Here is a 13709-nt window from a genome sequence, read left to right as displayed (position 1 = left end):
CGCTCACAGAACGTACCCCCCATTTTCTGGAACAGCAGTCTCTCCATGTGAGGACCACACTCCTCACATGGAGAGACTGCTGATTACTGCACTCACTCTCCCCCGGTCCACAGTGGAGCAGCCTGTGCATCAGCGACGTCAGCGTCCCTGCAAGACTGACGTCGCTGATGCACAGGCTGCTCCACTGTGGACCGGGGGAGGAATCCAGCTGACAGCCGCTGTCTGCGCATGCGCCGTCAGCATTCAAGAAGGAGGCGGTGTGATCGCGGGACGGATCACCAGACAGGTAACGTATGACCGGGGGCTGGGGGGCTGGGGGGGGGTGATGGGGGGTGACCTAGTGGGACCTGGGGGGACCTGGGGACACCTTTCTGCCGCATGTGACGTGTCACATGCGGCAGAAAGAGCAGAATGAATGCGGGGGAGGGGGGTGGCTCTGGAGACCCGGAGGGGGCTCCGGTGACCAGAGGGCTCCGGTGGACCGGAGGAGGGGTCAGGGGGAGGACATTTCCCTCCGATCTGAAATGTTTGATCATTTCAGATCGGAGGGAAATGAATGCAGAGCCGGCGGCGGCAGTTTTCAGCGCGCGTCGGCGCCATCTTGCACGCTCCGGAGGGGGGCTCTGAAGAACTGGAGGGGGCTCCAGGGACCAAAGAGCTCCGGTGTACCGGAGGAGAGGTCAGGAGGGGGACATTTCCCTCCGATCTGAAATGTTTGATCATTTCAGATCGGAGGGAAATGAATGCAGAGGCGGCGGCGGCGGGAGTTTTCAGCGCGCGTCGGCGCCATCTTGGATTTTCCGGAGGGGGGGGGGGTTGGATGGATTTCTCCGGTACCGGGGGCTTTGGGGGCACTAAGGGCTCACATTTATTTCTCATCTGACATGTTTGATCACGTCAGATGAGAAATAAATAAATTTTACCAGCCATTTTTTTTTTTTTTTATGTTGTCGCCGGTATACGGTGTATACCGGCGATCGCATTAACGGGGTGCATACAAAACACCCCGATTCATAATCTGGGGGGTCTCAGCTACCCCCGGTAGCTGAAACCCCCGAGATTTTTCGTCACTGGGGGGCGCTACAGGGTTTTTCCGGCCTGACGTCTCAAGACGTCGGAACAGAATAAGTACCCTGTTTTTCCGACGTCTTGAGACATTAGGCCGTCGCTATGGGGTTAAAGGAAGTACAAATTGGAGAATTAGCTAGCTACTTCCTCGAATTTAGAGGAATTGTTCACACATGGACAATTGCAGTTACGCTATGTGACTCCAGACTTCTGAATCTAGACAGTATGCAAATGAGCACATTGTCAGAATTCTCTGATAATGCCGGTGTGAGTGGGTGGCCATGTGACCATGAAGCCTCTAAAAGAAGTGACCTGTCCATTTTTCTTGTGGCTTCGCACTTCCTCCGCCACAAAATACCTACTGGAGGACATACGGACAGATGCTTCAGTCTATAAGGCCTTGTGTGCACATACCCTAATATTGTAGATGACAAGCGTGAGAAGATCTTCCATTGATGTAAAAGAACCATACCACATTGGGAGGAGGGATGTAGTAGAATAAAACTTAATTTGTTAAACAATCCATCAATTCAAGTAAAAAACCACCACGGGGGAAGGAGAAAACATGCGTTTCATGGTTATACCCAATCATAGCCGAAACGGGTTGGTTTTCTCCTTCCCCCGTTGTGGTTTTTCATTGGAACATTCTTGATTGCTTGACCATTTTCATCGAAGAAATAAATGTGAAGTTTTATTCCACTACGTCCCTCCTCCCAACCTGGTTCGGTCCTTTTACATTACTGGAAGTTCTTATCTTGCTTGTCATTTATATATCCCACCAAGGTTTTTCCGTGGGATCTACGAGGACCTAGACTTTGGTGATTAAGGTGAGCTGACACTGACTTTCCGGTTTTGTGTCTAATATTGTAGTTAGTTTAATTTCGATGAAAGAATTCTTTAGTACTAAGAAAAAAAGCCAACAACGAATGACATGTTTGGACCCCGCTACTATGACACCACAAAAATACAAGAGTACCCTCTGCAGGCCGGTGGATTAATTGTGCTGACCATTTTCGCCTCTTCCTTGAAAATGTATGTTTTTCATTACATTCTTTCTATAGCCTTTCCAATCTGCTTTCAGTTATGTGCATCCATTCATTGTAATAATTGAGAATTCTCCGAGAAGTTATCTGCGCTGTTTGCTGCTTAGCTTCTATTGGCTTTTGTAAATTGCTTGATAGATTATGAAGCACTTCATTGCCATTACAACATATGGTCTTTATTGCGGTAGTTTTTAGACTGCTCTTATGGGAAACATTTATTGGACACCAACGGGGTTATAAAACAAGGCAGAATCTCAATGTGGCTTCCCAGAAGCCTAGGAATGCTTGATGGCCCATAAGCATAAAACTATTTTAAAATCTGTTGGTGTGTTTATATCCAGAAGTGAAATTGTTCCATAAATGCCACCAAATCTTAACCCCTTATAATGTATTTTTTCCAATTTCCTTGTGTAAATGGAGGAACCGATAGAGGTGTGTGACCCCCGCTCTATTCCCCCCCCCCCCTTTTACCATTGGCAGCGACTTTCATTCTCCGTAGTTTCCGTGACTTTTGTCTGAGTGGGGATGGAGGACCAGATTTGGGAAAGTCTAGTCCTCTCTCCTATTAATGATGGAAAAATGAGGGAAATTCAGGGGAACCAGGTTTTTCCCCTATAATCTGCGGCCACCACCAGTGAATCCTTATATACAACATTGTGGAATCTATATATATAATTGCCTTATTCTGTCTGTCTGTCTGTCTGTCTGTCTGTCTGTCATGCTCCGAAATTGTGTCCTTACGGTGACACAAAGCTGATTGGCCGCTGGGCTCGCCATGGCCCCGCCCCCCCACACGGATTGGCCTCTCGCCCCGGCTCTCTGCAGGCCCCGCCCCCCTCACGCAATCCACGCTCGCTCTTGCCCAACTGACACGGAGCCCCGATTCCCAGGTGAGTACACACACACACATCAGATCACACTCACTCTCACACACACCTCACACACACCTCACACATCACAACATGCTGGGATATCGCTTGCTTCTACACCGGCTCCGTCAGGATCCCAGCAGCGCCACACATAACCTTGCGATGCTGGGATCTTCACGGAGGCCGTGAAAGCTGGTAACCATTATACACATCGGGTAACTAAGGTCCCTTAGTTACCCGATGTGTATCATAGTTACCAGTGTACACCGGCTCACACTCACTCTCACACACACCTCACACACACATCACACACACATCACATCGCATCCACACATCAAGGTCCTGCAGCGCCGGAAAATACAGACACATAACAGCACACACACATAACAGCACACACATACACACACACAAATCAGATCACACTCACTCACACACACACATCACATCGCATCCAAATACTCACAACATCCTGGGATATCGCTTGCTTCTCGGCCTCGATACTGTGCTGTTGTGATCTTCCAGGACCTGCCGGAGGATCACATGGCCAGAAGCATGTGATATCCCCGGATGTTGTGAGTATAAGCGCGTATGTGCGATATCGTCAGTGTCTGTGTGTGTGAGTGTATGCGATCGGGTGTGTGTGAGTGGATGCGATCGGGTGTGTGTGAGTGGATGCGATCGGGTGTGTGTGAGTGGATGCGATCGGGTGTGTGTGAGTGGATGCGATCGGGTGTGTGTGAGTGGATGCGATCGGGTGAGTGTCGGCAGAGGAGCACGGCGTGCTGGAGGAGGCTGGGAGCAGAGAGGCTGATCATGGGGAAGGCTGGGAGGAGAGAGGCTGATGGTGGGGGAGGCTGGGAGGGGGAGGCTGGGACGAGGGAGGCTGATGCTGGTGGACGCTGATGCTTGGGGAGGCTGGGAGCGGAAGGCTGATGCTGAGGGAGGCTGGGAGGAAGGAGGCTGGGAGGAGAGAGGCTGATCCTGGGGAAGGCTGGGAAGGGGAGGCTGATGCTGAGGGAGGCTGGAAGGAGAGAGGCTGGAAGGACAGAGGCTGATGCATGGGGAGGCTGATGCTGGGGGAGGCTGGAAGGAGAGAGGCTAATGCTGGTGGAGGCTGATGCTTGGGGAGGCTGATGCTGGGGGAGACTGGGAGTGGAAGGTTGATGCTGAGGGAGGCTGGGAGGAAGGAGGCTGGGAAGAGAGAGGCTGATCCTGGGGAAGACTGGGAACGGGAGGCTGATGCTGAGGGAGGCTGGAAGGAGAGAGGCTGATGCTGGGGGAGGCTGGAAGGAGAGAGGCTGATGCTGGTGGAGGCTGATGCTTGAGGAGGCTGATGCTGGGGGAGACTGGGAGCGGAAGGCTGATGCTGAGGGAGGCTGGGAGAGGGAAGCTGGGAGGAAGGAGGCTGGGAGGAGAGAGGCTGATCCTGGGGAAGGCTGCGAAAGGGAGGCTGATGCTGGGGGAGGCTGGAAGGAGAGAGGCTGATGCTGGTGGAGGCTGATGCATGGGGAGGCTGATGCTGGGGGAGACTGGGAGCAGAAGGCTGATGCTGAGGGAGGCTGGGAGGAAGGAGGCTGGGAGGAGAGAGGCTGATCCTGGGGAAGGCTGGGAAGGGGAGGCTGATGCTGAGGGAAGCTGGAAGGAGAGAGGCTGATGCTGGGGGAGGCTGGAAGGAGAGAGGCTGAGGCTGGGAGGAGAGAGGCTGATGCTGGGGAAGGCTGATGCTGAGGGAGGCTGGGAGGGGAAAGCTGATGCTGGGGAAGGCTGGGAAGACGGAGGCTGGGAGGAGAGAGGCTGATCCTGGGGAAGGCTGGGAGAGGGAGGCTGATGCTGGAGGAGGCTGGAAGGAGAGAGGCTGATGCTGGCGGAGGCAACAACTGCCCTACACAGACACCCACACACACAGACAACGCTGCACACACACAACACCCAAAACACAAACACCGCGGCACACACAAATATACGCACATACCGCACAACACACACATTGCTCAAAACATACCTCCCCCCAAAACACACCACACACACACAAACCGCGCAACACACACACAACGCTACAGACACACAGCGCTCCACAAACAACGCAACACACGCAACACACATACAACACCGCTCTCACCCCCCGTCACACCCAGACAACACCCAGAACATGTACAGCGCCTACACAAACACTTGGTAACTACAGACAACAACATCTATATATATATATAACAAAAATCATACATGAACTACACAATACGTAAATTCTAGAATACCCGATGCGTAGAATCGGGCCACCTTCTAGTACTGTATATAAGTGCCCAGGCCACGCTGTATAACATAAAAAACATCTTTTATACTCCTGTGCGGGGTGATCCGGTCCCAATGGGCGTCTCGGGTCTCAGTCCGGCAACTCCTCCAGGTCCGATGGGCGTCGCTTGTCTCAGTCGTCCTTCTCTTTTCTGTGTGGATGATGCGTACTAAGTCATCCACACAGTGTCCGCCATTGCTTTCCTGCGCACTTCTTTGTCTTGCTGAGGATGGATAAAGTATTATAGTGCGCATGCATGGGCCGTCTTTGACCTTTACCTGTGCCTGCGCATTACAGTACTTTGCTTTGCCCTCAGCATGCACAGGAACGCAATGGAATGGAAGACACTGTGTGAATGACACAGGACGCATCATGCACACTGAGCAGGCAAGGAGGACGGCAATGGAAGGAAGAGAGGAGGCGCCGGACCAAGATCATTGATGCCCACTGGACCCGACCGCCCCTCAGCTGAGTATAATAAAGGTCTTTTTTTATAGGCAGAGCAAAGTACTGTAATGCGCAGGTAAAGGTCAAGACCGCATGTGCACTACAGTACTTTGCTCTGCCCTCAGCAGGACAGTGCGCATGCGCAGGAGCGTAATAGAGGACACTGTGTGAATGATGTAGGACGCGTCATCCATACAGAGCAGAGAAGGAGGACTGAGACAAGTGACGCCTATCAAACTCTGAGGAGTTGGCAGACGGACGTCCACGAGATCGACCCGCAGGTGAGTATAATAAAATGTTTTTTATCTTATACAGAGCAGCCTGGGCTTTTATATACAGTATTCTGGAATGCTGTATATAAGAGTTCACTGGTGGTGGCCACAGCTTAACCAGTAGGGGGAAAAACCTGGTGACTTTTAAAGGCCCTTTTGTATGGGGGGACAATTGTGTTTAAAAATGTCTTAGATTGAGGCAAAGTTCCACATTTTTGTCCAGCAGTGGGAAATCACTCGTTTTTATTCTATTTAACATTTTATGATGAATTAAATGCTAATGTTTGACAGCATAATATTGTTTCGTGTAAAAAGGCATCTGCTAATCGTTAGCCATGGAAATGACACAATTATAGAACATATTGTTATTCATACATATAAATGTGAGGTTTTCGAAACGTTAAAACTCATTATATCATCATTTGGCTCTCATTTATACAAAGTTCTCTTCACATGTAAAGGGCCCTAAAGGGGGTTGATGACCTGAGATTGGTGGGAGTCCAATACCCCGACACCCCCTCCGATATCTGTAATCTGCGTGTTCCCTTCAAAGGAAGATATATCTCAGTATTCGGCTGTAGATGCAGACAACAACTGACCGGTAGGTGTGCCATACCGGATGTTACTTCCCCCCGCCCCCCCCCCCCACCCCCACCAATCTCATATTATTGATCTATCTTCCAGATGATAGATCATTGATTGTTCAGTCTCTGACAGTCCCTTTAAAGTAATATAAGTGTGATTTCCGGTCACTTTTCAGAATATGTTGTCCTTAGGTACAACACGGTTTATGGCCCTTATATGACTTGTATCCAGCATTATGTCCTCTGCTTTTTTCCCTCTCCAGGATGTCCCTCTCCATAGACCTTTTTTTAGGCACTGCAGACAAGCATGTTGACCTATTTAAAGAGACACTGTCAGCACAGGATGACTATTCAAACCAGTACAGGTGCTCGGTGCATCAGGGTGGAGCCAATTATTTAGGTGCACTTCCCATTTGCTTGTTTTCCTTTCATTTCCACCTCCCCTTCTGTGACTGCTTTTGCTTGATAGAATCAGAGAAGGGTGAAGATAGTAGGAAAACAAGCAGGTGGAGATTGCACTTATATGTTTGGCCACGCCATGATGCACCGAGCGCCTTTGCTTGGTTTGAACAGTCGTCTTTTTAAGCAGTTTTTCAAAGTGACTGACCAGTGCAGGTAGCCATAAATGGTTAAGTGTACAAAGAAGCAAATTTCTCTGATAAGATATGCTGCAAAGTTTCTTCTTTTCACTTGTACTATCGATTTATATAGTTTCCATTTACGGTAAATGTTCCTTCTGTCTCCTAGCGGTCACAATGGGAAGACAACTCCTCTAAGGTGTAAATGCCCAAATAAGCCATGTTGAAAGGTTTTGCTCTTGTACTCTTTATGCATGGTAAGGATTATTGACCTTGGCATCTATACAAAAAGTTTGCAAATGCAAAAAAAGGGGGCAGGTCTTTTATTAAGATTTATATCCAGTTTTATGTGCATTTCAATTATTACCAAAAATTTACCATACACTGCAATCTAATTTTTGCAGATTCAACATTTTTGAGAGATGTGCATACTTTTTCTTTTCTACCATATAGACTGTTTCTTTTATATGTTTAGTATATAGACTTAAGAGAATGTGTCAATAGGTTTTTGTTATGTAAGTTGAAGACAGCATGCTTCAAGGGTTAAAACCTACAATTCAGGGATGCCAGTCTTGACAAGGTCCGATCTGTTGATCATTTGCATTGTTTGTTTAACAAGCAGGATTTCTCATTGCTCCGACTGCCATGTAGCCGACATTGCAGTCCGGCACACCCCTTCCACTGATCGACCTCATGGTCAATGCTCAATCTCTATAGAGAGGCTAGTGTGGGCGGGATAGTCACAGCGACGTCACACGGCAGCCGTCCAATAGAAGCGGAGGGGCGGAGATGAGCTGCCGGAAGATCCCGCCCACCTCCTTCCCTCCTTTTCCGGTGGACGCAGGTAGGATGATGGTCGTCGTTCCTGCAGTGTCACACGTAGCGATGTGTGGTGCCGCAGGAACGACGAACAACATCGTACCTGCAGGAGCAACGATATTATGAAAAAGAGCGACGTGCCAACGATCAACGATTTTTGACGTTTTTGCTATCGTTGATCGTCGCTCCTTGGTGTCACGCTGCGATGTCGCTAACGACACCGGATGTTCATCACTAACGACGTGACCCCGACGATATATCGTTAGCGATGTCGCAGCATGTAAAGCACCCTTCAGTGATACATCGTTGGATTCAGGGTCTCCTTGCCTACTTCATGCTACTCCGATGAGGAAGCTAAACCTGCTGACAGATTTAGTTTGTGTGTCTTTGTCTTGAAGTACAAAGATATTGAATCTGTTGGATACGAAAGGACGTGACCTTTTTTTTTTTTTTTTTTTTATTCGGCCAGATACACTTACCTTTAAAAACACAACAGTGGAGAATTACAGATACTTTTCCTTTTGAATGATCCATGCGTTCACACCAGTCATTTTCTCTTGGGCTCTGAATCACCGTCATGAGGCTCGGAAGTATTTAGTCTTGTCTGTTTTCCCATAAAGCGAAGTGTCTCAACGATGGCATAAAAGTTATGTTTCACTTCAAATCCAGGACACGAGGAGTAATGGGCCAGCTTAGCGCCATGTGAGGTCTAAGCACTGAACTATACGCATTTATGTTCATTTTCACCGAGAGGTTCCTTTTTATAGATTGCATAAATTATACACAGTTGGTTTCCAGTTGTACAGAATTCATCTTTTAAGAGGTTTTTTCTTTCCGCATTAGTAATACAGTATTTAAAATTTTAAGAGCCCAGAAAAGAAGTGGCTGAAATAAATGAAGGTTTAATGTTCTGTAACTTGAGGACTTGAATGTGGTAGAATCTCTTTACCGGCATTATACACCTGATACATAACCCACAGGTCACCCGACAAGTGGGCTGGATTGTTAACTGTCCAGAAATTCCAGGACAGTCCGTAAAAATAGGTCACTTTTTTTTGCTCCTTCCGTTAAAGTAAGGTGTCCATTATTTTTTTTTTAAGGTGTAGAAACTTATACAGATAATTTTAACTGTAATAACTCCCAGTGAATGGAGCTGATGTCTTCATATCAGAATTATGAGCTGTAGACATGGACCTCTTATTATCATAATGGTTTATTACGGTTTCCCAATGTGGCCATAAAAATATTGAGTGAGTTCGTGAACACTGCTCTTCTGCTGCTCAAGTAGGGTCCAAAACTGTCTCAAGTAGATGTAGAAACTTGGCCCTCAAGATAAATGTTAATAGTGGTCTTTTATTGAGAAGAACTTGTAGGACCAGCACAAGCAGAGACGTTTTAGTCAAAAACCTTCATCAATGTGCGTGTAGGGGGTCCTCAGAAAGTATAGCAACTTGGCAAACGGTGTAACTGGGTATGACACCGTGTCCACCGCTGTCTATGTGGCAATCCACATAGACCGCAATGGACACCTTGTCATACCCAGTTACGCTGTTTGCCGTCTGTGCTTGTGCTGGTCCTACAAGTTCTTCACAATAAAAAAACACTATTCACATTGATCTTGAGTGCAAAGTTTCTAAATCTACATACAAAATATTGTCTGGTCGTATCTGTGATGGCATTGTCCAACACAAACATTAGATGGCTGCCACCGGACGATGGTTTGGTCAATCATTGGTTCACCCGGCTCTTCCATACACAGAAGCGCTCATTCATCCAAGTACTCCTTTTTGTCTGGCGATGGCTCATATCCAGTGGACAATACGATCGGCCATCCGAAAACAAACATGCTGAATCAATATATAAATTGTCTGGCGCTCCCATACCCATTCGAGTGAATGCTGAACCCCTCGATATCGGGGAGATTCTGATATTACTCTGTGTACGGTGGAAAATGTTTGTAACGTACATCATGTTACGCATAGTTGCTATTAAACTTGTCTGTAAAAGGCTTTTAGGCCAATCAGATATTTTAGATATAATTATTCTTATAGGTGTGTAATAATTAGTTTTTGGGTTTTTTTCTGCATTGGCTTTTGTTATTTTTTTTTCCCTTTTTGAAGTGGTTTATGCCGACAATCCTAACTTAATGGAGTTTAGTAGTTTGTTTTTACATTTCTGAAACCTTATTATAAGACTCCGTATTTCCATGAAGTGTCATCTTTAATAACAAACGTTACTTTTATTCGTTTTTATTGGACACTGATTTAATAGCCTTCCTCATTATCGCCAATATGATGTGCAAGCTATTGGTATGACGTTTTAGATCTTACAGTGTTCCTATAGGTTAATGAAGCAGGAGCGCTCTTGTCACAACTCTGGTTATGTTATTGGTTTTAATGCTGTTTTTTTCTGCATTGCCACGGGGGCCTCTTTGTGCAATGCAAATCATTATAGGGAATAGTATGCAGACTGTCTAAAAGATAAAGTAATGTATATGAATATTATTTTACCCAGAAGCAGGTATTTAACTCCACACCGCTTTTGTCCTTTTCAGGGTCTGCTCACAACGAGGAGGACCCTCGTGAATGCATTTATTATAATGTCAATTGGGAGATTGAGAAAACGAACCAGAGCGGGGTGGAGAGGTGTGATGGCGAGAAGGACAAGCGGCTTCACTGCTACGCCTCTTGGAGGAATAATTCTGGTTTCATTGAACTTGTGAAGAAAGGATGTTGGCTAGATGACTTCAACTGCTATGACCGGTAAGTTGATAGCAACAGCTGCCATTATTTGCTTACCATCTCCCTTTTCAGTAACTCTTGTCAGTTTAACCTTTTTGACTCTGCATGGTCCACCATGGAAGAACATTTTAAAACCCTGTAGATATTGTGAGTGTTCACCCAACAATGGCTACTTCCATTCCTTTTGCCCAACAATGACTACATCCATTTCTTTTGCCCAACAATGACTACTTTTATTCCCTTCACCCAATAATGACTACTTCCATTCCTTCTCCCAACAATGACAACTACTTCCATTCCCTTCACGCAGTAATGACTACTTCCATTCCCTTCTCCTAACAATGACTACTTCCATTCCTTTCATCCAACAATGACTACTTCCATTCCTTTCATCCAACAATGACTACTTCCATTCCTTTCGCCCCCACCAACAATGACTACTTCTATTCCCTTCACCCAATAATGACTACTTCCATTCCTTCTCCCAACAATGATGACTACTTCCATTCCCTTCACGCAGTAATGACTACTTCCATTCCCTTCTCCTAACAATGACTACTTCCATTCCTTTCATCCAACAATGACTACTTCCATTCCTTTTGCCCCCACCAACAATTACTACTTCTATTCCCTTCACCCATCAATGACAACTTCCATTCCTTGTTGGCTATGATTTCAATCAATTCCAGGTGATAGGATCAAGTTGTATTTTGGTTTGTCAGTGGAGGCCAACCAAACTTATTGTGGCTTTTATCTTTGTTAAAGGGCTGTACATGACAAATCATGGACATACGACTCTAATATGAGTCTACCTTCTGGTGGACCTACATCAGCATTTACCGGGCTACATATCAGATAATTAGTAGTTCTCTCTAAATATTTTTTTTTTTTTCCTCCCTAAAATGGGTAAAATAAATTTGTAATTGATTCACTACACACTACCGAATTCTTGCAATTGTGAAGAATTTTTTAGTAGAACAGGTCTGTTAGGCACCGACTGTCACTTTTGCCTCAGTTGCCCCAGGTCACCCCTGCTTCGTCTGAGGAATTCTCCTGCTTTGCCCAGACGTCGTTCCAGGTGCCTAGAGACTATGTCCCAACTTGCCGCTACTGAGCATGCTCAGCTTGATAGTATAATTTCTGAGGCTAAGTCCTCAGTTCAGGCTACTGTCCATGCTCTCACACTTTGTACATATTTTGAGATGAAGTCCGGAAAGGACTTGACTGGGCATGTCCATCGTGTGGCAGGACCTGATTGGCTGGTTACCGTCAGATATCCTGATGATGTGGCCACTCCGGATTGGCTCCGCCCCTATGACACTGCAGATCACCATTGGTCGTCAGGCAATGACTGGTAGTGTGTTTGGGGTGGTGCTGAGGTTGTGTCATCAGTGACCCAGATTGGCCGCTGGTAATGTCACTGATATGTAGCACCATTGGTTCCTGACGCCACCATCTTGGTCTGGTTCAAGTTTGGAGCAGACTTTAAGTTATAAAAGAACCTGGAGGGCACACTTCTGTGCGCAATCGTCACATTAACTGAAGGCACATGGTTGCCATTTCTGTGCATTATTAAGTGGGCAGGGCTAGGCGACTGTGGGTAAACCACGTCTGTTAGTGTGGTCTGCGGCAGTAAGCTGTTGCCGACTTGGGGCACAGCAGACAGGCTGATTTGGTACTCGCCTAGGGAGACCCTGATTCTAATGGTGTGGTGGCATACCGAAGTTCTTTGATAGGACACCGCGCCTCTTCTATCCTAGTGCGGTTAGCACAGTAATTCCAAACTGTGTGTGTTTGTTCAGCCTCTGTGAGGCTCTATGAGCTCCAGTGGAGTAACTGGGAGCTTTTGAGTACCCTGTGGTTCTTAGCAGGGTTCTCAGTTAGCCTGTATCCGTGTGACCTGTAACTCTGGTCAGGTCTGCCATATCTATTAGCTGGGTGTTGTTCGTCAGACCCTTGGGTTCTAGCAACAGTTATCAGCTCTGCACGGCGGACTTGATTTGAAATATTCTCCATCTTTATTTCAATCCATCAGCACCCCCGTAACACAGGGCCATCACATGGGTGAGAGAATATTTCTGGTGGCAATAAAAGGACATTTTGGCTCTGAGTCTTTATCAAAATTCCACTATCCCAATCTAAGAAGTATGACGGTAAATGGAATAGGCGCTGGGCAACACCGGGTAGGAGCTGGCTAAACTCTTCACGATTTTCATGAATTCGGAAGTGTACAGTGACAATTATGTTCAGTTTCATAGTTAATCAGCAATGTAAGGAGGGAAGAATTGGAAAAGAGAAATAGGGTTGTTTCTACGCAAATGACTGCACATGGGCCACAATATATTGTACCTATGTGATTTCTTTCTCTATATCGCGGCATTAGTTCGCTAAATGCTAATTATTTTTTATCACCTCCTACACATCAGGAAGTTATTAAGTTGACGTGACAGCTGTTTCCATACTAAAACATGAATGCTGACTGATCACTAAAGCTTACATGCTAATTATATTGTATCAAACCGCTTCTATTATTCTGTATTCTGGAAATTAGTCATCGGATATGTACAACATTACAACATTCCTGATCGCACATAGCGGGATAATGGGGGACATTGGGGGGCCCATACTTATTTTCTTACTAAAATGAAAAATCCAAACAATATAAACCCAATTTAAATCTTGAAATGAGAGCCTTGTCTGTTTGTGAAATGCTGTAATACGGACTGATAGGGGGCTTAGCTTGATTTGTCTCATTGTACGAAATAGTAGTGAATCTATCTCTACCCATTACTTAAAAATAAAACAATCACTGATCTCTGGGAGACCAGCCAGAGAAAACACTGCCGGCAGCCTGCAAAGGCGCTCAACACAGTGAAATCCCTGGGAAATATGCAAATCAAAAAAGGTCCACGGAGCCTCTGTTAGGAGTCTCGACACAGAAAATAGCCAGATATCCATCTGGGAAGGACCTAGCCAAGGAGTGGCTCTATTTAGGAGA

General features: G+C 46.4%; 1 protein-coding gene across 1 annotated transcript in view; it reads left to right on the top strand.

The window, feature by feature from the left end:
• Positions 1 to 13709, top strand: part of ACVR2B (activin A receptor type 2B) — a 227440-nt gene that overhangs the window by 138354 nt on the left and 75377 nt on the right. The window contains exon 2 of the mRNA XM_075315412.1: positions 10525 to 10732. Within this exon, the coding sequence (XP_075171527.1) occupies positions 10525 to 10732 (208 nt within the window). The remainder of the gene's footprint in view (positions 1 to 10524; positions 10733 to 13709) is intronic.

Source organism: Anomaloglossus baeobatrachus, chromosome 6 (genome assembly GCF_048569485.1).
Source record: "Anomaloglossus baeobatrachus isolate aAnoBae1 chromosome 6, aAnoBae1.hap1, whole genome shotgun sequence".
NCBI classification, from domain to species: Eukaryota; Metazoa; Chordata; class Amphibia; order Anura; family Aromobatidae; genus Anomaloglossus; species Anomaloglossus baeobatrachus.
The sequence above is the reverse complement of the archived record's forward strand: the minus strand, read 5'-3'. Positions and strand labels throughout refer to the sequence as shown.